Source organism: Vulpes lagopus, chromosome 14 (assembly GCF_018345385.1).
Source record: "Vulpes lagopus strain Blue_001 chromosome 14, ASM1834538v1, whole genome shotgun sequence".
In the NCBI taxonomy this organism is placed as follows: domain Eukaryota; kingdom Metazoa; phylum Chordata; class Mammalia; order Carnivora; family Canidae; genus Vulpes; species Vulpes lagopus.
Window position 1 is genome coordinate 9172638 of NC_054837.1, and position 26578 is coordinate 9199215.

The 26578-nt window shown below is 48.4% G+C and overlaps 1 protein-coding gene across 1 annotated transcript; it reads right to left on the bottom strand.

The window, feature by feature from the left end:
- Positions 1–86: 86 nt before the first annotated feature.
- On the bottom strand, positions 87–26096 carry LOC121475745 (coiled-coil domain-containing protein 74B-like). The gene is made up of 9 exons (XM_041729285.1): positions 25993–26096; positions 5987–6186; positions 5354–5767; positions 4030–4071; positions 1912–2092; positions 985–1162; positions 832–911; positions 672–743; positions 87–517 (listed from the first exon to the last, which is right to left on the bottom strand). Exons 1-9 carry the CDS (start codon positions 26094–26096, stop codon positions 379–381), a joined length of 1410 nt encoding a protein of 469 aa, XP_041585219.1. The 3' UTR covers positions 87–378.
- Between the last annotated feature and the right edge of the window lie 482 nt (positions 26097–26578).

Sequence of the window (26578 nt, forward strand, 5' to 3'; positions counted from 1 at the left end):
GGTGAACCCCCCCGGGCACCCCCACCCCCCACCGCCGCAGGGAGCAGAGCAAGGGGCGCAGGGCTGTGATGCCGACAGCAATGAGGGATGAGACGCACAAGTGGAGCTATATTTCAGTCTTCCAACAGGTAGGGTAATATGAATCTCATAACATGTTTTCATGTGAACGCAGAATAGCAAAATACTGAGCAAGAAACTAAACAGTTTCTCAGTTCCGAGACCAAGTCCTTTAGCTGCCATGAGTTTTATCTGGAATTTCGCTTGGTCTAAACGCATTAGAAGTCTTTGGTAATGCTATGCAGAGAGGGTTAGCATCTCCAGCTGGGGTCATGGGCTTGGCCGTGACCTGCCGCACAGACGCACACCGTGCCGCTGGCCTCAGAGCACCGAGCGGTGCAGCCGCCGGCTCCGCACCACCTGCAGCCTTTTCTGCCGCTCAGCGAAGCTGCTCTTCAGGTTCTGCTTCAGCGTGGGCAGCACGGAGCGCTCTGCCACAGGCATCGGGCTTAGAATCAGGCTGTTAGGGCGGAGGGATGTCACTGCAGGTGCCCTCGGGGCAGGAGCTGAGCCGTGGCTGGCAGTGTGGCCCCAGGTGAGGCCCTGGGCTGGCCCAGCCCCTGCCATACTGGGCTCAGAGGCCACCCCACCCTCCCCCTGCTGGTGGGACTCACCATTTCATGGGGACGCCCTTGGTGGGGACCTTGGGGAGCTGCGTGGCTCCCAGATGAGGGGCCTCCTGGTCCCTGGGGAAGGAGTCAGCATTGAGCCCCAGAGAAGCAAATCGGGATGGGATGGGATGGGATGGGGTTGGGGCCGCGCCGGGTCACTCACTTCGGAGAGCTGGGCCCAGCCTCCTCTGGGGCAGCCTTGGGCCTCTGCTTCCCTTCCAGGATGGTCTTGAGGTGCTGCAACTGGAAGGCAGGGAGAAGAGGGGCAGTGGGCAGGACCCACAGAGGCACTGGGGCCCCACGGCCCGAGCCTCACCTCTTGGGCCTGCAGGAGGTTGGCGTTCCACAGCTGGCGGATAACCACCTCACACTGCTGAAGCGTGGTGGGCTTGCGCAGGTACGGCGGCAGGCCCATCATGGGGGGCTGCTTGCCCTTGTGCTGGCCACCTGCTGCGGAGGTGGCCACTGCATTGAAGGTCTCCACTTCTTCATCTCTGGAACAGTCACTGCAGCAGCTCAGAGCCAGCCTCCAGGATTGGTCTCACCACCCACCACCTCTCTTCCGGGCAGCACCCGCACCAGTGTGTCCACACCGCCTCCTTGGGGCCTGGTTCCCTTCTGCTGACCGAGGTGCCCCTGGCACCACTGGGGGGCTCCAGTGCCAGCTGCGACCTGGGCCCGTCCCCTCCTCCCTTCTCAAGCTGCGCCGCTGCCCTCAATCCTAACCCCACATCTGCGGGGCTGGTTGAGTGAGAATCTAAGGATGGGGTGCATCTAAGGAAGCCTGCCCTGCAGGTTGTACTACCCATGGGGCAACGGGGTCTCCATTTTGGATGCAAAGTCCAGGCTCCTTGCTGCGCTCCAGGGAAGTCCCAGAAACTCAGATGTCAGCCCTGGTCTTGCTCCAGCCTGCTGGCTCCCTGTGCCTTGCAGAGGCCAAGCACACTTGCCAGGGTGAGCCCAAGAACCCGACCTACTGTTCTCTTGGTGAAAAGCCAAGTGAGTTTGTCTCGTTTTTGTGAGAAAATGGTTTCGGGGCTGCTGCTGGCACCATCGTGTGGGCTCAGGGCAGCACAGGGACCTTGCAGACTCCCAAGGGAGAGGGGGAGGGCAGTGCCCACCAGATGGGCAAGCCTGGAGCGAGTATGCTTTCACTCAGGATACTGGCCCATTTGGAAAGGCAGAGCGGCTGGCTGGTTGCGGAATGTGCACTTCCTCCCGTGGGGTCCAGGCGAGCCCTTACTTGGCCGGCCCCTGCATCCCTGGGCCTTTGTCCAGCTTGCCGTTGTGCAGCAGGGCAGCAGCTGGGCTCTCCTCTTCCAGGTCCATCTTCTGGGGAACATTAGCTTTCGAGTCCCGCTTCTTGGAGGAGGCAAGCTGGGGCCGGGCCTTGCCTTGAGAGTTGGCTGCAGCCAGGGCAGTCACTGTGGGCATCAAGCACCAGAACCTGAGTCCTCAGGATCAGCTGTGTGTGCCCCAGGAGTGCCCACCCCCTCCCTCAGTTTCCCCTTGTAAAGGAGAGAAAACCAAGCCCCCAGTGGGGGGCTGCTGGGAGACCCAAAGGGGAGGCCTGAGGGCCTGTGGGTGGTGCCTGCTGGCTGTGATAGAAGCAGGCCCCCCACACCTAGACCAGGTCAGGCTCCCAGGCCTCGGGAAGGCCAGGGCCGGGGGTGGCCCTACAGATGTTACCGGACTCTGAAGCAGCACCCCATTTTGGGCAAAATGACACTGAGTGAGAGGTCTAGGACCTGACCTGCACAGGTTTCTTGCCCTGCAGAAAGAGCTGGGGCTGCTCCTGTCAGGATGCCTGGCCTCAGAAGGCAGAGTGGGGAGAGGGGTGATGGGCTCCCTCGGGAGCCTGCTTGGGGGGGGGACACGAACAGGGCTTCCATTAGGCCACCTGTGTGCTGCCACTCCCCGGATGACCACTGAGGGAGGCTCAGGGGCCCCTCTGTGTTTTGGGGTGTATCTGCCATAGGACCTTGTGCCCCATGTCGACACTCCCTTGGTAGCCAAGCCCGCCGAGTTTTTGTAGCCTCTCTCTGGCCAGACCGCAGTCCTGTCACACCCCGCCTCAGCCCACTCTGGCTACTGGGTCACCCTCCTTGGCTCCCTTCAGCCATCCCTTAACCCCTGAGTCCACAGGGCCTGGCAGAGGTGCTCCCAGGCTGTTTGTCCAGCAGAAGACTGCTAGGGGTTTTCAGTGCCCAGGGCCCCCATGGGGCATGCGCCCCTCCCGTGACGCTGAGCTCATGGAAGGTGCCGGCATGCTCACTTGACAACGTCGAATTTGAGACGGACTTGATGGACTGAAAGCTGGAGTTGGAAAAGCTGCTTGTGGGAGATTCTCGCACAAGGTCAGCTGGGGATGGCAGGAGTGCCACTTCCATCCTGGCGCCCCCAGACCACTTTGCGGCCCTTCCCCTCTCCTGGCCCTGCTGGCCTGTGTGTTCACGCAGAGCCCACCCCCCGTTCTGGTGAGGCAGAGCCAGGGTGGGGGAGAGGAGATTTTTTGAAGGGCCATCCAGAAAGCAGTGGGCTTGGGCCCAAAGAAGCAGGCCCTGAAGGAGAATAACCTCTTCTGATGTCCCACTGGGCACCACTAGCACCGCAGGACTGGGACCACTAACAAGCCCTGCCACTTGCTGAGGACAGCTCCCTGAAACTACTCTAGCCCTGTCAGAGGAGGGCTACCACCCCATTCTCTGTGTCCCCCAGGAAGAGAGCCCAAGACTGGGGCATTCCAGGCTAGCACCACTCAGACTTGATCCTAAAGGGAAGTGGGGAGAGCAGGCCCAAGACAACCTGAGTCTCCCCGGGCTGGGCTGGGGACAGGCCAAGTGGGCTACTGTCCGGATGAGGAAGGGCCTTGGTAAGTGGCTATAGGTTTCTGCGTCACCACTTCCTTCCCCAGCCTTCTTGGTCACCTCGGAAGGACTGTGCCCAGAGCCATCCGTGCCAGGAAGTGATGGACCAGAGGCACGGGGCTGGGGCTGCCCAGTGCTTGCCAGCGTTTCAGTGACAGCCTGGGGCCTGCCACAGCAGCAATCCAAGTAAGATAATCCAGAGCACCAAGGCTCGGAGGTGGAAGGATCTGGGCAGCCCCCACCCCTAGCTCTCTGCCTGCTTCCCTACTGTGCAGACCTCAGGCCCTGGGACCTCCGAGAGCCCCACCTGCTGTGCTTGGGTGAACACCCAAACCATGGCTGGGGGCAGTGGCGTCCGTCCAGATCCCCCGGGGCCCCTTCCCACTGGGATAGCACATAGGCAGTACATCTACCTGGGTGGACACAAGCGCTCTGGAGGGGCTGCTCCCGACATCAGTAACTTCCCATCAGGCACCCGAGGGCCTCATTCTTACCTTTCTTTGGCTTCTGATTCATTATTAGCTTGTAATGAAGATCTGAAAGCAAACATATGCTCTGATCATTTTTGAAGCTGCTGCCACTTTGAGAGAAGAGGTCTACTCTGCCCTGTGCACGCCCTTCCTGCTGAACCCCTGAGAGACTTCACACATGACCTTGGCAGTCAAGACCCTGCCCATGGGCCAAGACTTTGCCCTGGGTACCCTAAGGTGACAGCCACCCTGAGCCAGAGCCCTTGGGTATGAGCCTTGCCGGAAGTCCATCCATCTGCCCATGATATCTGTCAGGCACCCTCTGCTAGGTGGGGCCCCAGCTCCAGGATGACCCAGCCCTCCAGGAGCCCCTAGCCATGGATGAGCAGATGTGGTCAGAGCAATGATCAAGTGACACCCAGGCCATGGGCTGGCCACACCCAGCCTAGGCTTCAGGGAGGGACAGGTGGGACTCGAGATTCCTTATGTCAAGAGGGGGAGGCCTGACATAACGGATACCCCTTTATCTCATAGTTAGCACTCCATGTAATGGCAGCAGGAGAAAGGTGGGGAGAAACTGAGGCAGGACTAGGTGTATGGGGGGAGGAGTTCCAGCTAAAATATAAGGGAGAAGAGACAGCGAAGCAGAGTAAAAGGCCTCAAATTCCACTTCAGGCCTAGCCCAGGTGGTGAGGAGCCACCAGGCGCACAAAGTTAGGAAGGCTGGGCCTGAGGAGACACATGGGCCCAGCAGATGTTGGGGAGGGGCTGGATGGGGCTGACACGTGTCTGCCTTTGATTCCAGTGCGTTTAGTTTGTGAAAATCATTGAGCTGTATACTCCGCTTTTTATGTCCATAAAGAGCCTTTTTAGGGGCCCCTGAGTGACTCAGTTAAGCATCTGCCTTTAGCTCAAGTCATGATCCCAAGGTCCTGAGATGGAGCCCCCACATCAGGCTCTCTGCGCGGTGGGGAGTCTGCTGCTCCCCCTCCCCCTGCCTGCCGCTCCCTCTGCTTGGGAGCTGGGCGCGCGCTCCCTCTTTAGAATTAAAAACAAAAAACTGTTTTACAAGAGGCGGTCCTGCCTTGCTTAGAGACAGCCTGTGCCAGGGCCTCCTGTGGGAAATGCCACAAGCAGGCTGCCCGCCGGAGGGTGGGCCGGAGGTGGGCCGGCCCGGCGCCCCGCACTACGACCCGGGCTGCGGCCGGTGGGGGCAAGGAGTCCGCGCCCGCGTGGCGGGACCCGAGGGGGCTTACTGCCCTGTTCCAGAGGCCACGCGTGTCTCTGTGCGGAGGCACCGGGGGCGGCAGGGCCACGTCTGCCTGGGGCCCCGGGCGCCGGGACTCACCCTTGTTCTCCCGCTTGAGGTACTCGATCTCCTCGTGGAGCCTGACCAGCGTGTCGGAGTGCTGCTGCTGCAGAAACTGCAGGCTCTTTTCCAGGTCCAGGACGCGCTTCTGCGCCTCGCTGAGCCCAGCCTGAGCGCCGTGCTGGCCGGGGGGCTGCAGGGCCGCGGGCGGGCGCGGGCGCGACGCGCCCCGGGAGCCCGAGGTCCCGGAGCTGGAGGGCCGCTGCCCCGCCGTCGCCCCGACGCTCATGTAGCCACAGCCGCCGCACGCCCACTCTGTGGCTGGGCTGCCCCGGCCTGGCGCCGCGTCGCCGTGGAAACGGGCGCGAGCGCCGGGGCGGGGCGTTCGCGGGGGCGGGGCGTTCGTGGGGGCGGGGCCTGCACCAAGTCCCGCCCCCGCCCGAGTACCCGGACCTAAAAGGCCCCTGTGACTTGAGGTCCGACGGCCGTGCGCTTTTACAGAAGGTCGTACCGTCCGCTTTTGTACGCTCGTTTGGGTCACTTCCTGAACAGATGCCACGGATCACAGGTGCAACAGTCAAAGAGGTAGAGTTTCCACTTCCAGTAACGCTAGAACCCTCTGCTTATGAAACGCGGACGGAACAGACGAACGCCCCGGAGAGCAAGCAGGACGGAAAGTGGCGGAAGGCAGCTCCCCGAAGAAGGGCCGCTCTCCCCTGAGCGCCCTGGCTGAGGGGACCGAGGACGAGGGCAGCTGGAGCCGGGGGGGGGCTGGGAGGCTGGGAGCCCGGGCGGCCGAGGAGCTGAAGCTGTAAACTGGAGGTTTGCGGCTGGCCTCAGCCGCCCCGCGGAGTCCGGGGAACCGCAAAGAGCTGGAAGGCCAAAGCCAAGAAGAGAGTCACTGGCCACCTACCAGTCCCAGCGGAGACCCAGCTTGGAGTCTGACAGAGGAGCCTGGTTTTCTTTGTAAATGCCTCAGTTTTCCTTCTAAACTCCAAACAGGCCACACCTTGGGAATGGAGACTATGTTCTAGAAGTGACACTTGCTCTAGAACTCAGGGCAACATCAAAATATATCCGCCCTCACAAAACTCAAAGTCCAGCCTCCACAAGTATTTGGTGATGTTCCAGTAATTCAACCACCTAGAGAACAAAACTCAACACTTAAGAGAATTATTTTTTAAAGATTTTATGTACTTATTCAAGAGAGAGAGAGAGAGAGGCAGAGACACAGGCAGAGGGAGAAGCAGGCTCCATGCAGGGAGCCCAGTGCAGGACTCGATCCCGGATCCGGGATAAACCCTGAGCCAAAGGCAGATGCTCAACCACTGAGCAACCCAGACATCTCTTTTTTCTTTTCTAAAGATTTTATTTATTCATGAGAGACGGAGAGGCAGAGGCAGAGACACAGGCAGAGGGAGAAGCAGGCTCCGTGCAGGGAGCCGACGTGGAACTCGGTCCCGGGACACCAGGATCAGGCCCTGGGCCGAAGGCAGGCGCTCAACCGCTGAACCCCCAGGCGTCCCTCTTCAGAGAATTATAACAGAACCCAGAGTCTCTGTGTCACATTATCCATGATGTCTGATATACAATAATAAATAATGGGCATGCAAAGAAACAGACAAATGTGACTGAGTCAAGAGAAAAAATTCAAAAGAAAGAAAAGAAAAAATTCAGATTCTATCAACAGGAATAGATCTGCCAATAATTCTAGATAATAAAATTTATAGGAAAGTACTTTATAATAAATTTTAAAATCTACAGAAAAAAGATGGCTGTAGTAATTGAAATCGTGGAGAATTTTTTATTTTTAATATTTTACGTATTTATTCATGAGACACACAGAGAGGAGAGAGAGAGGCAGAGACACAGGCAGAGGGAGAAGCAGGCTCCATGCAGGGAGCTCCACGTGGGACTCGATCCTTGGTCTCCAGGATCATGTCCTGGGCTGAAGGTGGCGCTAAACCGCTGAGCCACCTGGGCTGCCCAAAATCATGGAGAATTTTTTAAATGATTGACAAAGTATTGAGGGGGAAAAGGAAATCTCAGAATTAAAAATGTATCTGGACTTCTGGTTTCCTGGACAGCCGTTGGAAACCATCACTTCCATCCACACAGGAAAAAAAAAAATAGCTGACCTGGGTGCCTGGGTGGCTCAGCGGGTTAAGTATCTGCCTGATCCCCAGGCCCTGGGATTGAGCCCCTGGTTGGGTTCCATGCTCAGCAGGAAGCTCCCTCTCTCTCTGCAGCTCCCACTGCCTGTGCGTTCTCTCCCTCTCTCTCTATCTCTCTCTCTCCAAGAAAGAAAGAAAATAGCTGACCAAGCTGAAAAGCAACAGCTCTCCCTGGATCCATCAGAGAACTGAGATCACAGGACAAACTACTGCCCCCAAATTGGAGCCACAGGCAGATGGAAAAAGAATTGCAACTCACTGGAGCAGAAAACTCTGTAGGAACCACTGCTGGAGGGGCGGGGGGGGGGGATATAAACTAATTGACAAATTGCTGATGTGGCTCAGAGTGGACAAGGTTGAAAGTTTAAAAAAAAAAGTTCAAGGTTGGGGGGGTCCAATCTTAAGAGGCCCTCGCACCTTTGTGACTTTAACCTTCAGGCGTCCTCCAGATTCTCACGGGGAAGAATGGGGGGAAAATCCCCTTGTGATCCCAGCAGGAGGAGGGTGAAGGAGCCAGTCTGAAATATTGTTCAGAGTATTCTGTTCCTCTTTACATGATTTGCCTTCAAAAGAAAAAAGGGGGAAAAAAAAGAAAAAAGGGTGGCCCCAAATGCCAAACCGGACCTGGAGGAAAAGAAACACATCTCTAGCACCCTTTAGCCATCCCCTCTCTCCACACCTTCCACATCAGTGGGGCTCCTGTGTAAAAATGAGATACACGTGAAAGAAATGCCCATCTCAGACCCAATTTAAGAAGTTTCTAGGAAAAGCTAAGGATAACAAGGAAGACAAATTGAGGGCACCAGAAGAATATTTTGCCTCTGACACCTATGGCTAGAGGAAACAGCAAACATGAACTAAACCCTAGCAAGATAAATATAGAATTTCACACTAAGGGTCTGTTTACCTCAGTTTTTTCCACACAAACAGAGTTGCATCATGTCCAACTTTCAACAAAAAAAAATTACAGGGCATAGTAAAAGAGGAAGAACACAGTTTGAAGAGACAGCAAGCGTCAGAACTAGACTTGGATCTGGTAGAGATGTTGGAATTACTCTAGTGGGAATTTTTTAAAGATTTTATTTATTTATTTGAGAGAGGGTGAGAACCAGAGAAATCACAGAGAGAGATGGAGAAGCAGATTCACCGCTGAGTAGAGAGCCTGATGCGGGGGCTCGATCCCTGGACTCTGGGATCATGACCTGAGCCAAAGGCTTAACTGACTGAGCCACCCAGGTGCCTCCAGATTGGAAATTTTAAAAAACTATAATGAATATGTTAATGACTCTAATGGGGAAAGTAGACAATATGAAAGAACAGATGGGTAATGTAAGCAGAGAGATGGAAACTCTAAAAATAAAAACGAAATGTGAGAAATCAAAAACACTGTAACAGAAGTGAAGGGGGTGCCTGGATGGCTCAGTCTGCCTTCAGCTCAGGCCATGATCCCCTGTTGGGGGCCCTGCTCAGTGAGGAGTCTGCTTCTCCCTCTGCCCCTGCCCCTGCTCGTGTTTTCTCTCCTCCTCCCTCCTCCTCCCCCAAATAGATGAATGAAAATCTTAAAAAGTAATAATAATAAGTGAAGAATGCCTTTGATGGGCTCATCAGTAGACTGGAAATGGCCAAGAAAAGAATCAATCGGCTTAAAGATATGTCAAGAGAAACTGCCAAAACTGAAATGTAAAGAGAAGCGTGAATGAAAACAGAATATCCTAAAATTCTGTGATTATTACAAAAGGTGTAGCATATGCATACTGGGAATACCAGAAGTTGAAGAGAGAAAGGTACAAAAGAAATATTTAAAGCCATAATGACTGATAATTTAAAAAAAAAATAATGAAAGACAACAGATTACAGATCCAGAAAGCTCAGTGGACAGAATAAACACAAAAAATCTAGTCTCAGGGATATCATACTCCAACTGAAGAAAATTAAAGAGAGAGAAAATCTTGAAAGAACCCAAGGAGAAGAAAACAAACCCTCATCTGTTAAGAAGCAAAGATAGAATTACATTGGACCTCTCCTCAGAAACCATGCAAGTGGTAAGAGAGCGGAAGACGATATTCCATGTGGAAAGAAAAAAACCACAAACCTGGAGTACTGGATCAAGCTACATTTTCCTTTCAAAGTAAAGGAGAAATAATAAAGACTTTCTCAGACAAACAAAGATTGAGAAGCTTTGTTGCCAGTAGCTCTGCTTTGTAAGAAATGTTAAAAGAAATTCTTCAGAAAGGAGAGAAATGACGTAGGTGAGAAATGTCTCTACATAAAGAAAAGAGCTCTTTAGAGAAGGAATACATGAAGGTAAAAAAGAAAATTCTTTTTCATATCCTTAAGACTTTATTTTTGTATTTTTTAAGTGCCTCCACACACAACGTGGGGCTCAAACTCATGACCCCAAGATCAAGAGTCACATGCGCCACCAACTGAGCCAGCCAGGCGCCCCTTCTTTTTCATACTCTTAATTAATCTAACAGATAACAGTTTGTTTCATCATAGCAACAATGCGTTTGGTAATTATAGCTTATAAATAAGTGAAATGAAGGACAGCAATATTATCAGTGATGGGAGGGAGAAATTGGAAATATTCTCAAGTCTTGAACTACCATGAAGTGGTATGGTGTTATTCTTTTTTTTTTTTTTTAAGATTTAATTTTTTAATTTATTCATAGAGACACAGAATGAGAGAGAGGCAGACACACAGGCAGAGGGAGAAGCAGGCTCCATGCAGGGAGCCCGATGTGGGACTCGATCCTGGGACTCCAGGATCACACCCTGAGCCGAAGGCAGATGCTCAACCGCTGAGCCACCCAGGTGTCCCGGTATGGTGTTATTCTAAAGAGAATTTGGGGGGCACTTGGGTGGCTCAGCAGTTGAGCGTCTGTCTGCCTTTGGCTCAGCTCGTGATCCTGGGCTCCTAGGATCGAGTCCCACATCGGGATCCCCACAGGCAGCCTGCTTCTCCCTCTGCCTGTGTCTCTGCCTCTCTCTCTCTGGGTCTCTCCGAGCTGAAGGCAGATGCTCAACCGCTGAGCTACCCAGGCGTCCCATAAATAAAATCTAAAAAAAAAAAAAAAAAAAAAAAAGGAGTCAATTCTCCAAGAAGAGTTATTATAACTGTACTCCAGCGAGTCTTACAGTTAGCACACTGGGTGCTTGGTGACTTAAAGCCTTTGGTCCCTAACAGAACTAATTTACTTTCTTTGAGATTTGTGGACTACTGGCCTTGGGGAATAAGGGACCAGAACAGGGGACATTCCCAGGCCACAGAGGTCAGCAAGTCTGTTTGAAGCCCCCTTAGCTTTCTCATTAGCACAGCAGTCTTTTAGAGAAATGTTTTTCCTTTTATTTATTTTTTTATGACTTTATTTATTTATTCATGAGAAACCAAGAGAGGGGGGGGGGGGAGAGAGAGAGGCAGAGACACAGGCAGAGGGAGAAGCAGGCTCCATGCAGGGAGCCCGATGTGGGACTCGATCCCAGGTCTCCAGGATCATGCCCTGGGCCAAAGGTGTTGCTAAACCGCTGAGCCACCCGGGCTGCCCGGTTTTTTTCCTTTTAAAGGTCATACAAATGACCTTACTGACCTCCCTTTGCACATCGGTAGACCTTGCCCTCCTTTGCAGAGAGAACAGAGTACTGTTGCACAACCCCTAGGTACCAAGGAACCAGACCTTGCACAACCTCGGAGCACTGAGATAACCCTGTAGCCGACATCATCAAGGCTGCATAGACTCAAAGAAATGTCACAGACCACTTGCGCTCCGGTAACTGATAAAAACCCCTTTCAAAATCTCTGGACCAAGCAGAGAAGTCGGAATTGACCTTTGGACAAGAGTCCACATTCTCCCCAGGTGGCCAGCCTCCTGAATAAAGCTCATATTTCTTCCCAATCACAACTCTTGAAGAACAAAAACAAACCTCTCTTGAGTATTGGTCTTTCCGGTGATGGGCAACTGAACTTGGGGTTCGGTAACAATGCCAATGTTTAATATGTATGAGCCTAACAATAGGACAGCAAAATAGGTGAGGCAAAAACTAGAAAGAACTTCAAGGAGAAGTCAATGAGCCCAGTCTTCTGGTTGGAGATTTCAATGCCTATCAGTAGTGGACAGATCCAGCAGGCGGAAAGTTAGTAAGGACGTAGTTGAACTCAACAGCACCATAAATCAGCTCACTGACACTGATAGGATACCTCATCCAACAACAGCAGATACTCATTCTTCTCAAGTTTATATCTAACATTCACCAAGACAGACCCCATTCTGGGCTATAAAATACTCCTTAACGGGGCACCTGGGTGGCTCAGTCGGTTTAGCATCTGGCTTTAGCTCAGGTCGTGATCCTGGGGTCCTGGGATCGAGTTCCGCCTCCGGCTCCCTGCTCAACAGGGAGTCTGCTTCTCCCTCTCCCTCTGCCCCTCCCCCCTGCTCATGCCCGCACATGCTCACACTCTCACTCTCTCGCTGTCTCTCAAATAAATAAACTTTTAAAAAATCTTTTAAAAATACTCCTTTACAAACTTAAAAGGATATAAATCATACAACGTATGCCTTCAGACCACAAAGGAATTAAACAACAGATCAGTAACAGAAAGATAGCTGGCAAATACAAAATACTTGGAGATGAAACAGCTTTCTTCTAAATGACACACTGGTCAACAAAGAAGTCTCGAGTGAGACTTTTAAGATATTTTGAAATAAATGAAAATGAAAATACAAAGAAAAAAGAAAATGAAAATACAACTTAGTGGAACTTGGATGCAGTTAAAGCACCTCACAGAGGGAAATTTATAGTACAGAATACATAAAATATTTTTAAATGGTTTTTAACCTTCAGTTAGGGAAGATCTTCTTAAATGAGATCCGAAATATAGAAATCATAACAAAAAGACTGTTAATTCTGACTTTATAAAAATTTCGTGCACCTCAAAATTAAAAGACAAATAACACTTAGAAAAAATATTTTCAACATATATAACAGAGAAAAAAATTAATATGTAGAATACATCACTGATTCCTACATGTTAAGAGGCAAATAATATAATAACAGATAAAATTTAACCCCATAAAGTGATTGAGGAACAAATGAATGAAATTATGTTCAAGAGAAGCTATAAAAGAAATGGTATCAGGCACCTGAGAAAAGTTACTTCTTATTAAAGCAACACAAGCAACACAAACAGTTGACCGATTTAACATTACATTTTTTTTAACAAGGCAAAAGGGAAAGTCATTGTGGAACAGAGTTTTCCTTATCTGGCAAAGTAAACACATTCCTCTTCAGAAACAAATTTCTTTGGGACCAAATTGGAGGGATTTAGCATTTTGGTTGTTTGAATGCGAAACATTGATTTATTGAATAGAATGGATAATGTCTTCAAGGGTGCTTTTCCTAAGAGACAAGCAAGCCAGATGGTGTTCATTTTATCCTTTTTCCTTTTAAATTTATATATTCCTTTAGTAAAATTAATAGATAATAAAGATCTTTTAAAATCTACTATTACAGGGACACCTGGGTGGCCCAGCAGTTGAGCACCTGCCTTTGGCCCAGGGCGTGATCCTTGAGTCCCGGGATCGAGTCCCACATTGAGCTCTCTGAATGGAGCCTGCTTCTCCCTCTGCCTGGGTCTCTGCCCCCTCCCCCCTGTCTCTCATGAAAAAATAAATAAAATCTTTTAAAAAAAATCTACTGTTACAGATGGGCGCCTGGGTGGCTAAGTCGATTAAACATTTGACTCTTGATCTCAGCTCAGATCTTGATCTCAGGGTTGTGAGTTCAAGCTCCCACACTGAGCTCCATTCTAGCCGTGGAGCCTACTTTAAAAAAAAAAAAAAATCTGTTACAGAAAGTCTTCGCCTTCCCTGCCACTACTCACAACTCCCCAGACATAAACACCACATATCTGGGGGGCTCTTTTTTCTCCATGGCTTTCCATGACGTGCTTAGCTACCATTTCTTGATTTATCAAAATGAGCCACATTCACCAGCTCCCTGTTCTAAATAGATGAGGATTTAACTCACTTATGTCACCAATACCACGTTCTAATGTGATCCTATTGTTGTTCTTACTTCCTCTCTTATTTATATGTGTAATCTTACACCTTCATTTTTGGTTTTACCTTACTTTACAGCAAATGAAGTGTGGCCGTGGGCACGTGAAAGCCATTGGCATGTTGCCAATGCCTCTGTTTGACATTCACCCGTCTCACTATGTTTCCCATCACTCTAAAGCTTGCCCAATAGTATGGTGGATTAGACTTTTGAAGATTTGGGTATGGTGCCAGCGGGGTGGAATCACTTCGTGGAGCTGGCATGATGTGCTGTGAGATGCAGGGCATGCTCTGAAGTAGGGACTAATGTATAGTGAAATTTCCCCATAGGAAAGATATCCAAAGATGTCAGGAATCCAGGGGTAGAAAGGGGAGTAGCTCCTTTCACTGTGACTAATCTGACCAACAAAGTTTTGGCTTCCCATCCCCACAACTTTGGGTCTTGCTGGTTTAGAGGTCTTAGTTCCCAGGGATGGGAAGGGACACACTGGTTCCACTGAACAGAAAGCTGAGACTGCCACCTGGTGACTTTGCCAGGCAAAGAAGAGGGTTGCTGTACTGGTCTTGGTGATCAAGAGTAAACTGGTTTGCTACTCCACAATGGGGACAGAGAAGAATACCTAGCACCCAGGAGGTTCTCGTGGTAATCTTACTTAGTACTCCCACAATCCGTGGCAAAAGTTATGGAAAACTCTAGCAAACCTAAAACAGGCAGGACCATGTAAGGCATAGAAACTTCAGGAATAAATATCTAGGTCACAGGGACGCCTGGGTGGCTCAGCGGTTAAGCGTCTGCCTTCCGGCTCAGGGCATGATGCTGGAGTCCTGGGGATGGAGTCCCACATTGGGCTCCCCGCATGGAGCCTGCTTCTCCCTCTGCCTGTGCCTCTGCCTTTCTCTGTGTGTCTCTTATGAATAAATAAAATCTTAAAAAAATAAAGGAGAGCAGAATCAGAAAATAGAGGAACATCTTTCAGAGATAGATAAAGGGGAACTTTGGTTTCCTCTTTGGATGTGGCTGTAGGAAGGATAGGTGAATCATACAACGTGGAAACATGGTGTTCTGAATATCTTTACTAAGAAGTGAAATGTAAAAAAGGAGTTGTTTGGATGCTGAGCTGGCCAAGGGGTAGATTGTGCTGGGCTGGTTGTTAGCTCCACCACCATTCATTTTTAAGGCTAATTAGAACTATATTTTCCAGAATCTCCTTTCCCATGTTTTTTTTTTTTTAAGATTTTATTTATTTATGAGAGAGGGGGCAGGGAGGGACAAGCACACTCTTTGCTTAGCATGGAGCCAGACACGGGGCTCAATCTCAGAACCCGAGACCATGACCTGAGCAGAAACCAAGAGTCAGACGCTTAACCAACTGAGCCATCCAGGCTCCCCTCCCATATGGTTTTGGAGTAGAGTAGGCCAGAGAGGAAGTTGTATGAGATTTGGAAGACTGTGAATCAGTCACAGGCAAGTGTGTGGTTAAACAAGAGATTCACAGCGGCTTCCTGGGGCACTCTCTATCACTGAATTCTCACATGATCAGTAGAAGCTTCTCAGAGATTCTGAAGAACCCCAGTGCTTCAGGCTGAGATCTTTAGCATAGCTCCTTTGCGCTTGGAGACAGCTCCCATGACCTCTGCTCCTTTGGCTCTTCCAACACTCATGGAAGTTCCTAATTCTATATTAAATTCCTTTCACATTCAGAATACATAACGGTCCCAACAGATGCAAGATTTAAAAATCTTCCTGAGAAAAGAACAGATTGCTTACAAAAAACGAGAAATCAGCACGGCACTGAATATAAGTGGCCACATTGGAAACTAGAATAAAGGGCAGCTCGGGTGGCTCAGCAATTCAGCGCCGCCATCGGCCCAGGGTGTGATCCTGGAGACCTGGGATCGAGTCCCACACCGGGCTCCCTGCATGGAGCCTGCTTCTCCCTCTGCCTGTGTCTCTGCTCTCTCTGTGTCCCTCATGAATAAATAAATAAAATCTTTTTTTAAAAAAGAAACTAGAATAGAGCAAAGCTTTCAAAATTTGAAGGGAAATTGATTTCCAGGTCAGAATTCTCTATCCAGCCCGAGTGTTCGATAGGGTAAAATAAAGACATTTTTAGACATGCAAACTTTCAAAATTTTACTTTTTTGTCCATTTTTCCCAGGATGCTAACTAGAGGATATGCAACATCAAAATTAGCAAATGGAGGGAAGAGACACCTGAGTGGCTCAGTGGTTGAGCTCTGGACAAGATCCTGGGGTCCTGGAATCGAGTCCCACATCGCCCTCTGCCTGTGTCTCTGCCTCTTTCTCTGTGTCTCTCATGAATAAATGAATAAAATCTTTAAAAAAAAAGGAAATGGGAAAATAATCAAACAAAAACAAGAAACAGAAAAAGAATCTAGAAAACAAGGAAGCCAATGCAGGAGAGAGGTGCCAAGAATTTAAGGGTTGATGGTGGAGGGAATCCTAGCATGGCCATGGTGCGAGAGGCCTGGAGACCAGTTAGCCAGACTGGGCATGAGGACTGAAAGCTACAGAAGGGAGGTGGCCAAGGGGTAAAGGAAATGGAGTCAGCAGTTCATCTGATGTGTTTGTTTACATTGGGGCATCCTTCCATTCTATGGGAAACTTTAGGAAGATTTAGTAATAGTACTTAGAAAATGAAGCAAATGGGATCCCTGGGTGGCGCAGCGGTTTAACGCCTGCCTTTGGCCCAGGGCGCGATCCTGGAGACCCGGAATCAAGTCCCACGTCGGGCTCCTGGTGCATGGAGCCTGCTTCTCCCTCTGCCTGTGTCGCCGCCTCTCTCTCTCTCTCTCTCTGTGCGACTATCATAAAAAAATAAAAATTAAAAAAAAAAAAGAAAATGAAGCAAATGAACCATTGAGAGTCATTGGTGGACCAATGACTAACTCCTGGAAGAACAACATATATAAGAAGGGAATACAATTGTGCTATAAACACAGCTCATCAGTGAACAGTGTTTACATCATCCCAGTAATGTCAATACTAAATATCAATTTCACCAAAAATTATTACACACTGGAGGAGAGGGTCCTGTGGGAGTGTAGGGGAAGATGAGGAGGTGAGTGGATATTTTTGTAAGGGTGATAGTTTTTTTTTAAGAGTGATAATTTCTAATGTTCCATCAAAAGGTCTGTAAAGAATATTTAAATTAAGGAAGAACTAGATATTAAAGAACATTATTTAGAAATATAGAGACAGGGGGGATCCCTGGGTGGCTCAGCGGTTTGGCACTTGCCTTTGGCCCAGGGCGTGATCCTGGAGTCCCGGGATCGAGTCCCACATCGGCCTCCTGCATGGAGCCTGCTTCTCCCTCTGCCTGTGTCTCTGCCCCTCTCTCTCTCTCTGTCTCTATCATAAATAAATAAATCTTAAAAAAAAAAAAAAAGAATAAGGCAAACGGTCCTTTAAAAAAATAAAAAGAAATATAGAGACAGGGATGCCTGGCAGAGCATGCAACTCTTGATCTCAGGGTCATGAGTTTGAGCCCCATGATGGGGTCAGAGATTACGTTAAAAAAATAAAATAGGGGCACCTGGGTGGCTCAGTCGGTTAAGTGGCTGCCTTCAGCTCAGGTCATGATCCCAGGATCCTGGGATCAAGCCCTGCATCAGGCTCTTGGCTCAACAGGGAGTCTGCTTCTCCCTTCCCTCTCACTGTCTTTCAAATAAATAAATAAAATCTTTAAAAAAAATAAAATAAAATAAAATAAGTATGGAGATAAATATCAGAAGAAATAGTTGAAAGAGTTGAAAGGATTGCTTCCAGAAGGCTGGACTGCTATTTTTTCCCTATAATCTGAGGGGACTATTTGACTCTTTTTTTAATTAAAAATTTTTTTAAATTAAAATTCCAATATAATTAATATACAGTATTATATTAGCTTTAGATATACAATATAGTGATTCAACAATCTTATACGCTACTCAGTGCTCATTACAAGAAGTGTATTTTTTTTAAAGATCTTATTTATTTATTAGAAACAGAAAGAGAGAGGCAGAGACACAAGCAGAGGGAGAAGCAGGCTCCATGCAGGGAGCCCGGCGGGACTCGATCCCAGGTCTCCAGGATCACACCCTGGGCTGAAGGCAGCACTAAACCACTAAGCCATTGGGCCGCCCCAAAAAGTGTATTCTTAATCCCCTTCACCTAGTTCACCGATCCCCCCATCCCCCTCCCTCTAGTGACCACCAGTTTGTTCTTTGTATTTAAGAGTCTGTTTTTTGTCTCTTTTTTCCTTTGTTCACTTCTTTTGTTTCTTAAATTCCACAAATGAGTGAAATCATAAGGTATTTGCCTTTACTATTTGACTTTTATATTGCTTTGATAAAAAAATAAATAAAAATCAGACTTCAGAGGAAAATGTAAGAAAAAATGAACACCGTAGTAGAAAAAAGTAGGCAAGGATAATTAGGCAATTCACAAAACACAAAGGATGGATTGACATGAGAAAACATTAAACATTACACTAAACGGTTAGAGAAATGAAAATATGCACAATAATAATATATGGGTTTTCCCACCAGATTATGTTTTTAAAAATATTTTATTTATTTGAGGGAGAGAATGAGCAGAGGGCCTGGAGGGGTAGAGGGAGAAGCAGACTCCCTGACGGCAGATGCTTAATCGACTGAGCCACCCAGGCGCCCCGGAGATTTTTTTTTTTTAAGATTTTATTTATTTATTCATGAGAGAGACAGAGAGAGGGACAGAGACATAGGCAGAGGGAGAAGCAGACCTCCGGCAGGGAGCCCAACATGGGACTCGATCCCAGGACCCCAAGATCACACCCTGAGCCAAAGGCAGATGCTCAACCGCTGAGCCACCCAGCGCCCCAGAGATTTTTTTTTAAAACTTACTTCTTTTTTTAAACTTACCTTGTTTTCTCAGTAAATTGGAAACGTAATAACACTAGCCTGACAGGATTTATTTCAAGGGTGCCGGGAAATAATGCAGGAGATCTCTAAACACGTTACCTGAATACAAAGGAATGAAAGATAAGAAAGCTACCTCCATGTGGCAAGCCCGAGATATGGCTGAAAAGATAGTGGCAATTTTCCCATTTGACATTCTTTTATAAAAAATAAATAAGTAGGCAGCCCTGTACACACACATCTGTTCTCCATCCGTCTCCCTGCTGACACCGGGAAGGGTATGTATCGTGCACACTGGACTCTTGTCCTCAGAGGCTGGAAAGGCACTGGGTCTTGTTTCAGGATGGCCCCACATCCTGCTTTGTCTGAAACAGTCCCAGTTTATGCCTGCTTCCTGGGGGTAATTACAGCGGCAGCTACTTTTATTCTCAAAGTGGTCTCACTTGGATGAGAAATTACATGGTTGCCATAGTCCTAGTTCCCTAGATTGCAGGGATTCATCTAGGCTAAAATACAGGACAAGATGCTTTAGGTCCCCTGTGGGAAGAGGGTGAAGTTGTTAGGCCATGTGTATTTTTACAGATTGGAATATATATATATATATTTATTTATTTATTTATGAGAGACACAGAGAAAGAGAGGCAGAGACACAGGCAGAGGGAGAAGAAGGCTCCATGCAGGGAGCCCGACGTGGGACTTGATCCAGGGTCTCCAGGATCACGCCCTGGCCCGCAGGCGGCGCTAAACCGCTGCGCCAAGGAGGCTGCCCCACTCTACAGTAAATGTGAGGGTAAAACTTACAACCCCGATATCAAGAGTTGCATGCTCTACCGACTGCGCCAGCCGGGCACCCCACTCATATCCTACTCTTGACGGGAAGTCTTACTGATAATATAAATAGTCACATAAACACATTCCTTGTGAGATATATATATATATATATATCATAACCTATGTTTAAAAAAATGTATGTATTAGTTATATATATTACATACTGTATTCTTACAATAAAGTAAATAACAAACATGTTAGCAGGAAAATCATGAGGAAGGGGCACCTGCCTGGCTCAGTCAGGAGAGCATGTGACTCTTGGTCTTGGGGTGGTGAGTTCGAGCCCTACATTGGGTGTAGAGCTTACTTATAAATAAAATCTTTAAGAAAGAAATCATAAGGAAGATATTATACATTCACTGTGCGGTATTTATAAAAAAAAATCCACATATAAGTGGACCCACACAGTTCAAACCAGTGTTGTTCAAGGATTAGCAGTACTTCACTAAGCTACCAATGCACTGGAAAATGGGAGAGTGTCACCAACACACTAGAAACAGATAAATTAGTGAAAGAGAAAACACAGGCAGCGTCACATTTATACAGCAATGAGTCTGGAAGGAACCTTATCCAAAATAGGTGTGAGAGAACTTCTGCAAAAGTGGAGGATGTAGGGACGCCTGGGTGCCTCAGCGGTTGAGTGTCTGCCTTTGGCTCAGGGAGTGATCCCGGGGTCCTGGGATCGAGCCCCACATCGGGCTCCCTGCAGGGAGCCTGCTTCTCCCTCTGCCTGTGTCTGTGACTCTCTCTGTGTGTCTCTCATGAATAAATAAATAAAAATCTTTTTTAAAAAGTGGAGGATGTATATTCCCAAGGGGGATAAAACATGCCTTGAGAGGCTCCAGGGAGAATACCTGGGTGATTAGTTAGGGCAGTGCTCTTAGAACAGCTTGGCTAGGGATGGAGAGGTCAGTAAGTACCCTGATGGCTGACAAACCCCTTATCTGTAACCTACCAGCATCACTTCTCTAACATTAGCATATTGCCTTCTCCCCCAGAGTTGTTGTCAGCAAGCTGCATCCACAAATAAGGATCCTTAAAAACACAGAGATACAGAGAATCACCCCGTATTTGAGGAAACACGCCATGAAAGTAGAGAGGCAATAAAAAGAATGAACACACCAGGAAACAGAGCTAATAGAGCAACCAGGAAAAGATTACAAAATAAGTATATTAACATCTTCAAAAGTATTCCAAAGGCTGTTTGTGTTCATGAGAAAGAAATAAAACTCCCTGCAAATCAGCAGCAGTTCACCTTCCTCCACCATGACCGCCTCCTTCTGCTTCTGCTGCTGCCCCTGGCCCAGCTCGAGTGTTCAGTGGGTCCCCAGTGGTACTCAGTGTAGCACACGCTCTACTTCCTGCGACGGACGCTGTGCGCACCCTGGCAAACATAAGTCCCCAGGAAAGAGTCAGGAGGCAGAGCAATCTCTTCAAAGTAATGTTCAATGGCATTAGCCCCCTCATAAAACTAAAAATTAGCTTCCCGGTGCTCCAGAGATGAACACCAAGGTGCTAACATGGGCTTTAGGGTCTGTGTAAGGCAGCTCCTCTCTACCTCTTGGTTTGCTCCAGGCTTCTTCTCGTTCTCTCTGCCCCTCACGCTCCCTCTTGGGCCACCTTGGCCTGCGTCTTCTACCTAAAACACATCCCCCCTTTCTTCAGCGAAGTGAGACATACTCTTCCTTCAAACCTTAGGTCAGTCATACTTGAGGGAAAAAATGGGGCTTTTTGACCTCCACGGTTGGGTCAGATCTTCCTATTATTTGCTTAAGTGTATCTACTTTTGGAGCATTTAGCAAAGTTTCACTTTCATGTTTATCTTTCTGACTCTGAACTTTTGGAGGCTGGATACGGGGTCCGGTATTGTTCACCATCATATCCCAGCACTTGCTAGGGTACCTGGATACTTGTTGAGTGAAGTAAAAAGGAACACTCCAAAAAAAAAAAAAAAAAAGGAACACTCCAAGATTTCTGTACAATAAAATTCACAGAGTACAATCTCAGAGTTAAAACACCTAGGATTTGACTTGTTCCATAGTTTATTTTTTTTAAATAATTTTTTTAAATTTTTATTTATTTATGATAGTCACACAGAGAGAGAGGCAGAGACACAGGCAGAGGGAGAAGCAGGCTCCATGCACTGGGAGCCCAACGTGGGATTCGATCCCGGGTCTCCAGGATCGCGCCCTGGGCCAAAGGCAGGCGCCAAACCGCTGCGCCACCCAGGGATCCCTGTTCCATAGTTTGAAAAATAGTTTTACTGAGATATAATTCACGTACCTACAGTTCATCCACTTAAAAGTCTATTCAATTTTTTTGTATATTCACAAAGTTGTGCAAACATTATTATAATCTAATTTTAATGATTTTAAAACAATCTTTTAAAGATTTTAGATCGATCAATAGATGATAGATAGATAGATGATAAATAGATAGATAAATAGATAGATAGATGATAGATAGATAGCAAGCATCGGGGGGTGGGTGGAGAGTAAGAAGGAGAGACAAAATTCAGGCAGCCTCCCTGCTGATCATGGAGCCCAACACAAGGCTCGATCCCAGGGCCCTGAGATCATGACCTGAGCCGAATTCAAGAATTGGGCGCTCAAACAACTGAGCCACCCAGACCCCCATAAACAATTTTTTAAAGTTTTTATTTAAATAATCTCCGTACCCTACATAGGGGTTGAACTCACAACCCCAAGATCAAGATTTGCTTACTCTTTTGGCTGAGCTAGCCAAGCATCCCAAGAATCTAATTTTGGAACATTTTTGTTCTTCCAAAGAAAATCTGTGTCCATTAACTGTCCCTCCTCATCGTCTTTGGACCAGTCCTGAGTAACCAGTAACCTGTTTTCTGTCTCCAGAGGTCTGTCTTCTGGACATTCCATAGGAATAAAATCTCACAGGGGGGTCAGAGCCAGTTAAGCATCTGCCTTTGGCTCAGGTCGTGATCCCAGCGTCCTGGGATTGAGCCCCACATTAGGCTCCCTGCTCAGCAAGAAGTCTGCTTTTCCCTCTCTCTCTCTCCCCTCCCCCCTGCTTGTGCGCGCTCTCTCTCTCTCTCTCTCTCAAATAAATACATAATACCTTAAATTAAGAAAAGAAATAGAACCTCAAAATATGTGGTCTTTTGTGAATGGCTTTTTTTTTTTAAATTATTTATTCATAGATACAGAGAGAAAGAGGTAGAGACACAGGCAGAGGGAGAAGCAGGCTCCATGTAGGGAGCCCAACCTGGGACTTGATCCCGGGCCTCCAGGATCACACCCCAGGCTGCAGGCACCAATCTCTGCACCACCGGGGCTGCCCATGAGTGGCTTCTTTCACTTAGCATCATGTTCTCAAGATTTACTCACGGGCACCTGGCTGGCTAAGTAGAGCTTGAGACTCTTGAACTTGAGGTTGTGAGTTTGAAACCCACATTGAGTATAGAATTTACTAAATAAATTAGAAAAAAAGATGTACTTATATTGTAGTATTAGTACTTCGTTCCTTTTTATGGCTAAATAACATTCCACCGTGTGGATATACTGCATTTTGTTTCTCCATTCATCACTTGGTGGACATTTGGGTTATTTCTGCTTTGGGGCTAATGTGAATAACGCTGCCTTGAACATTAGTGTATACTTTTTGTGTGGACTTGTGTTTTCATTTCTCTTCAGTTATATACCTAGGAGCAGAATTGCCGGGCCATATGTTTCCTTTTTGAGGAATTGCCAAAAAACATTGTACTATTTTATGTTCTCACCAGCAAAGCGTGAGCACTCCAGCTTCTCCACATGTCACCAACTCTTATGATTGTCTTTTTGATTATAGTTGTCCTGGAGCCTGTGAAGTAGTATCTTCTTGTGGTTTTGATTTGCATTTCCCTAATGACTACCAGTGCTGAGTGTCTTTTCTTGTGCTTAGTGGCCATTTGTATATCTTCTTTGGAGAAATACCTGTTCAAGTCCCTCACCCATCTTTATTTTGGATTATTTACCTTTTTGTTCAATTTTAAGAACTCTTTGTGTATTCTAAATAGAAGCGCTTTATCAGATATATGATTTGGAAATAGTTTCTCCCATTCTGTAGGCTGTCTTCACTTTGAAAGTGTCATTTTTTCAATACCAAATTTTTAAATTTGGATAAAATCCATTTCATCTACTTTTTCTTTTGATATTTATGCTTTCGGTGTCATATCTAAAGTACTATTGACTAATGCAAAGTTGTGAAGATTTACTTCTCTGTTTTCTCCTAATAGTTTTATGATTTTTAGGTCTTCTATCTGGGTTTATGATCTGAATGATTGGACGAGTCCCTTCCAGTGCAGTGATCATGCTTTTTTTTTTTTTTTTTAAGATTTATTTATTTATTTATTTATTTATTTATTTATTTATTATTTTTGATAGACATAGAGAGAGAGGCAGAGACACAGGAGGAGGGAGAAGCAGGCTCCATGCCCAGAGCCGGACGTGGGACTCGATCCCGGGACTCCAGGATCGCGCTCTGGGCCAAAGGCAGGCACCAAACCGCTAAGCCATCCAGGGATCCCCCTGATCATGCTTTTCCCCAGTGATTTTTGTTCAACCTTAGAGTGAAGAGTTCCTCCCCCCCCCCCCAATCCTTTTCTACTCACATACAAATTAACTCACCCAAGTCACTCATGTTGTGATTCCTGAGGTGTTAGGGTCTGGATGTGTACCTAATAGGTACAGTATTGTTGGGGTGCCTGAGTGGCTCAGTCTGTTAAGCATTCCACTATTGATTTTGGTTCAGGTCATGATCTCAGGGTGGTGAGATGGAGCTCTGTGCTGTGCATGGAGTCTCCTTGAGCTTCTCTCTCACCCTCTCCCTCTGCCTCTCTTTCAAAAAAAAATTAATTTGTCGAATGTATTCATTGGGCAGCTGCTATGCATTTGCATGGTACTGGAGCCAGAAAGATGAGTAAAAATGTAAGATTTGTCCCTAAGAAGCAAACTGGCTGGAGATTCATTTAGAAGTATTTATCCAGCACCTCAAAGTGTCCAGCACCAAGCAAGTGATAAAGAAATCCCTCTTTACTTTTATTTTTTTTTAATTTTATTTATTTATGATAGTCACACACACACACACACACACACACACACACACACAGAGAGAGAGAGAGAGAGAGGCAGAGACATAGGCAGAGGGAGAAGCAGGCTCCATGCAGGGAGCCCGACGTGGGACTCAATCCCGGGTCTCCAGGATTGCGCCCTGGGCCAAAGGCAGGCGCGAAACCGCTGCGCCACCCAGGGATCCCCCTCTTTACTTTTATTTGCTGAATGGTGGTGATGAGTACCGAGGAGGGCACTAAATCCACGCCAGGGGTGGGGAGTGGAGGCAAGGCAAGCTCTCCTAGAGGAGCTGATCATGGATGGTCTCCGGGCCGGGTGGGAGCCGGCTGAGGGAGGAGGTGGACCACGCCGACCTTCTGGAGACCGGGCCTGAGGAGCAGATTGCACACGTGAGCAGTGAGCGCCAGGCTGTGTGGTGGACACAGCGCTCCTCCCACCCGGAAGGTAGGGCACAGGAAGCAAGTTCCAGGCTGTCTGGGGCCATCCCAGGCAGGAGGCGCACTTCAGCCACTTTACTGCACCTTCAACAATGAGATTTCAGATGCACAGAGTCCGAGCCGTCCCCACCGTGTTCTGTCAGCCACAAGACGCACGTGTCCATTGTGGGAAGTCCACAGTTACCCGGGAGGTTTGGGCCGCTTTTCACCTGAGAATCACAAGAAGTAAGTGCTTTTTGTGTACACAGCGAGAAATGCCATGTCAGCACTCAGGTGGCACAGGTGCCGTGTGGCAGGTCCCATAGGTCCCATTCTCCCTGGAGTGGCTGTTCTCCGAGAGGTGAACGCAGCTAGAGGCAGGTGAAGGGAGAAAGTGAAAGCGATCGTCCAGTTGACTGACCTTCACCTCCCCCACTGCCCATTGGTGCTGGGTGCGGTGGGCCCCAGCTCTCCCGAGTGCCAGCCTTACGCGATTGCTGGAAGGCACTTGCTCCCTTCTCTGGCTTGTGTTCTTCTGACTTAAGGCAGTAGTGACTCACAGGGGCACCTGGGTGGCTCAGCCGGGTAACCGTCCGACTCTTGGTTTTGACTCAGGTCGCGATCTCAGGGTCCTGGGATTGATCCCCACGGCGGGCTCCCCGCCCACTGGAGGGTCTGCTTCTCTCTCCCCCCGCGTCCCCTGCTTGTGTGCACACCCACTCTCTCTCAAATAAATCAAATCTTAAAAAAAAAAAAGCAGTGGTGACTCGTGGATATTAAAGTCACTGCCTGTTCTCATAGCTGGAAGATCAGTTGGGACAAAGTAGGAATTCTTCAGGGAGAGGTTGGGAAATAATTTGATCTATTTTGGTCACTAGATGTTTTGAGAAAACTGTGCTAGGAATTCCGGTTTTCACAGTCAAAAAAAGCTCGCTAAATTTTCAAAGTGAGAGCTACATGAGTCCGCTCTCGCCTCTATCGATAACGTCAGGGTTATCACTGATGGCTGGGCATCCAGAGGGTCTGCTCTACTCTCGGACAACAGAGGGAAAGACCTAGATTCCTCCTGAATCCAGAACCTCTGTCCCTGGTCACTTACACGGAGCATCAGAGCCTGAGCTCCTGGGCTCAGCGGTGGGGCTGGCTGATGCCTGGGGGTCTGATGGATTTGGTCTTGAAAGGCAGTGGGACAGCATGGGCTCCGGGCAGCAGCTGCCCAACTCACCCAAGGGGCTGGCGAGTCTCAGATGGCAGGAGGCCGAGCAAAGCGTCCAGGACATCATGCAGCTGTGCTTCCTGTGCTGAATGCCACCAGAGGGCCCGGGCCATGTGTCTGGATTTGGCCCTCTGGTGGGAGTTGGGGTGGTGGCCAGCGGTAGAGAGGTGAGCGCAGCAGTTGCAGGGACAAGCCAGTTAGCAGGTGAGGCTCCAGGGGGCAGGAAGCTCATCTGACCACCACCCCCCCCCGCCCCCAGCCAAGCCAGGCCCTGCAGCCTCTACCCCTGGGTGTCACTTACCCTTTCCTTGCACTACAGACAGAACTGCTGTCCCCGAGGCCCCTATTCCCCCAGGTGTGACCCCAGGGCTTCTCTGCGGGCACCTCTGCTCTTGTCCCTGTCCTTTCTCAACTGTGCAGCGAGAGTTCTTTACAAACTAACTGGGAGTCACTGTGAAGGTGTGGTCCCCACTGCCCTCACCTGGAAGAGCAGCTCCCCAGCTCGAGTGGGAGCCACCGAGCACTAAGGCTGCCTGCCCTCCCTGACGTCACCTCCCAGACCCTGCCCATTGGAACCGACCCCTCCTTGACCTTC

Coding starts and splice junctions, on each gene's coding strand:
- LOC121475745 (XM_041729285.1), bottom strand. CDS start 26,096: ATGGCCCGGGCCCTCTGGTGGCATTCAGCACAGGAAGCACAGCTGCAT. Junction 4,072..5,353: donor CCTCAAGCGGGAGAACAAGG/GTGAGTCCCGGC, acceptor GTTTGCTTTCAG/ATCTTCATTACAAGCTAATA. Junction 744..831: donor GCTGGGCCCAGCTCTCCGAA/GTGAGTGACCCG, acceptor CTCCTTCCCCAG/GGACCAGGAGGCCCCTCATC.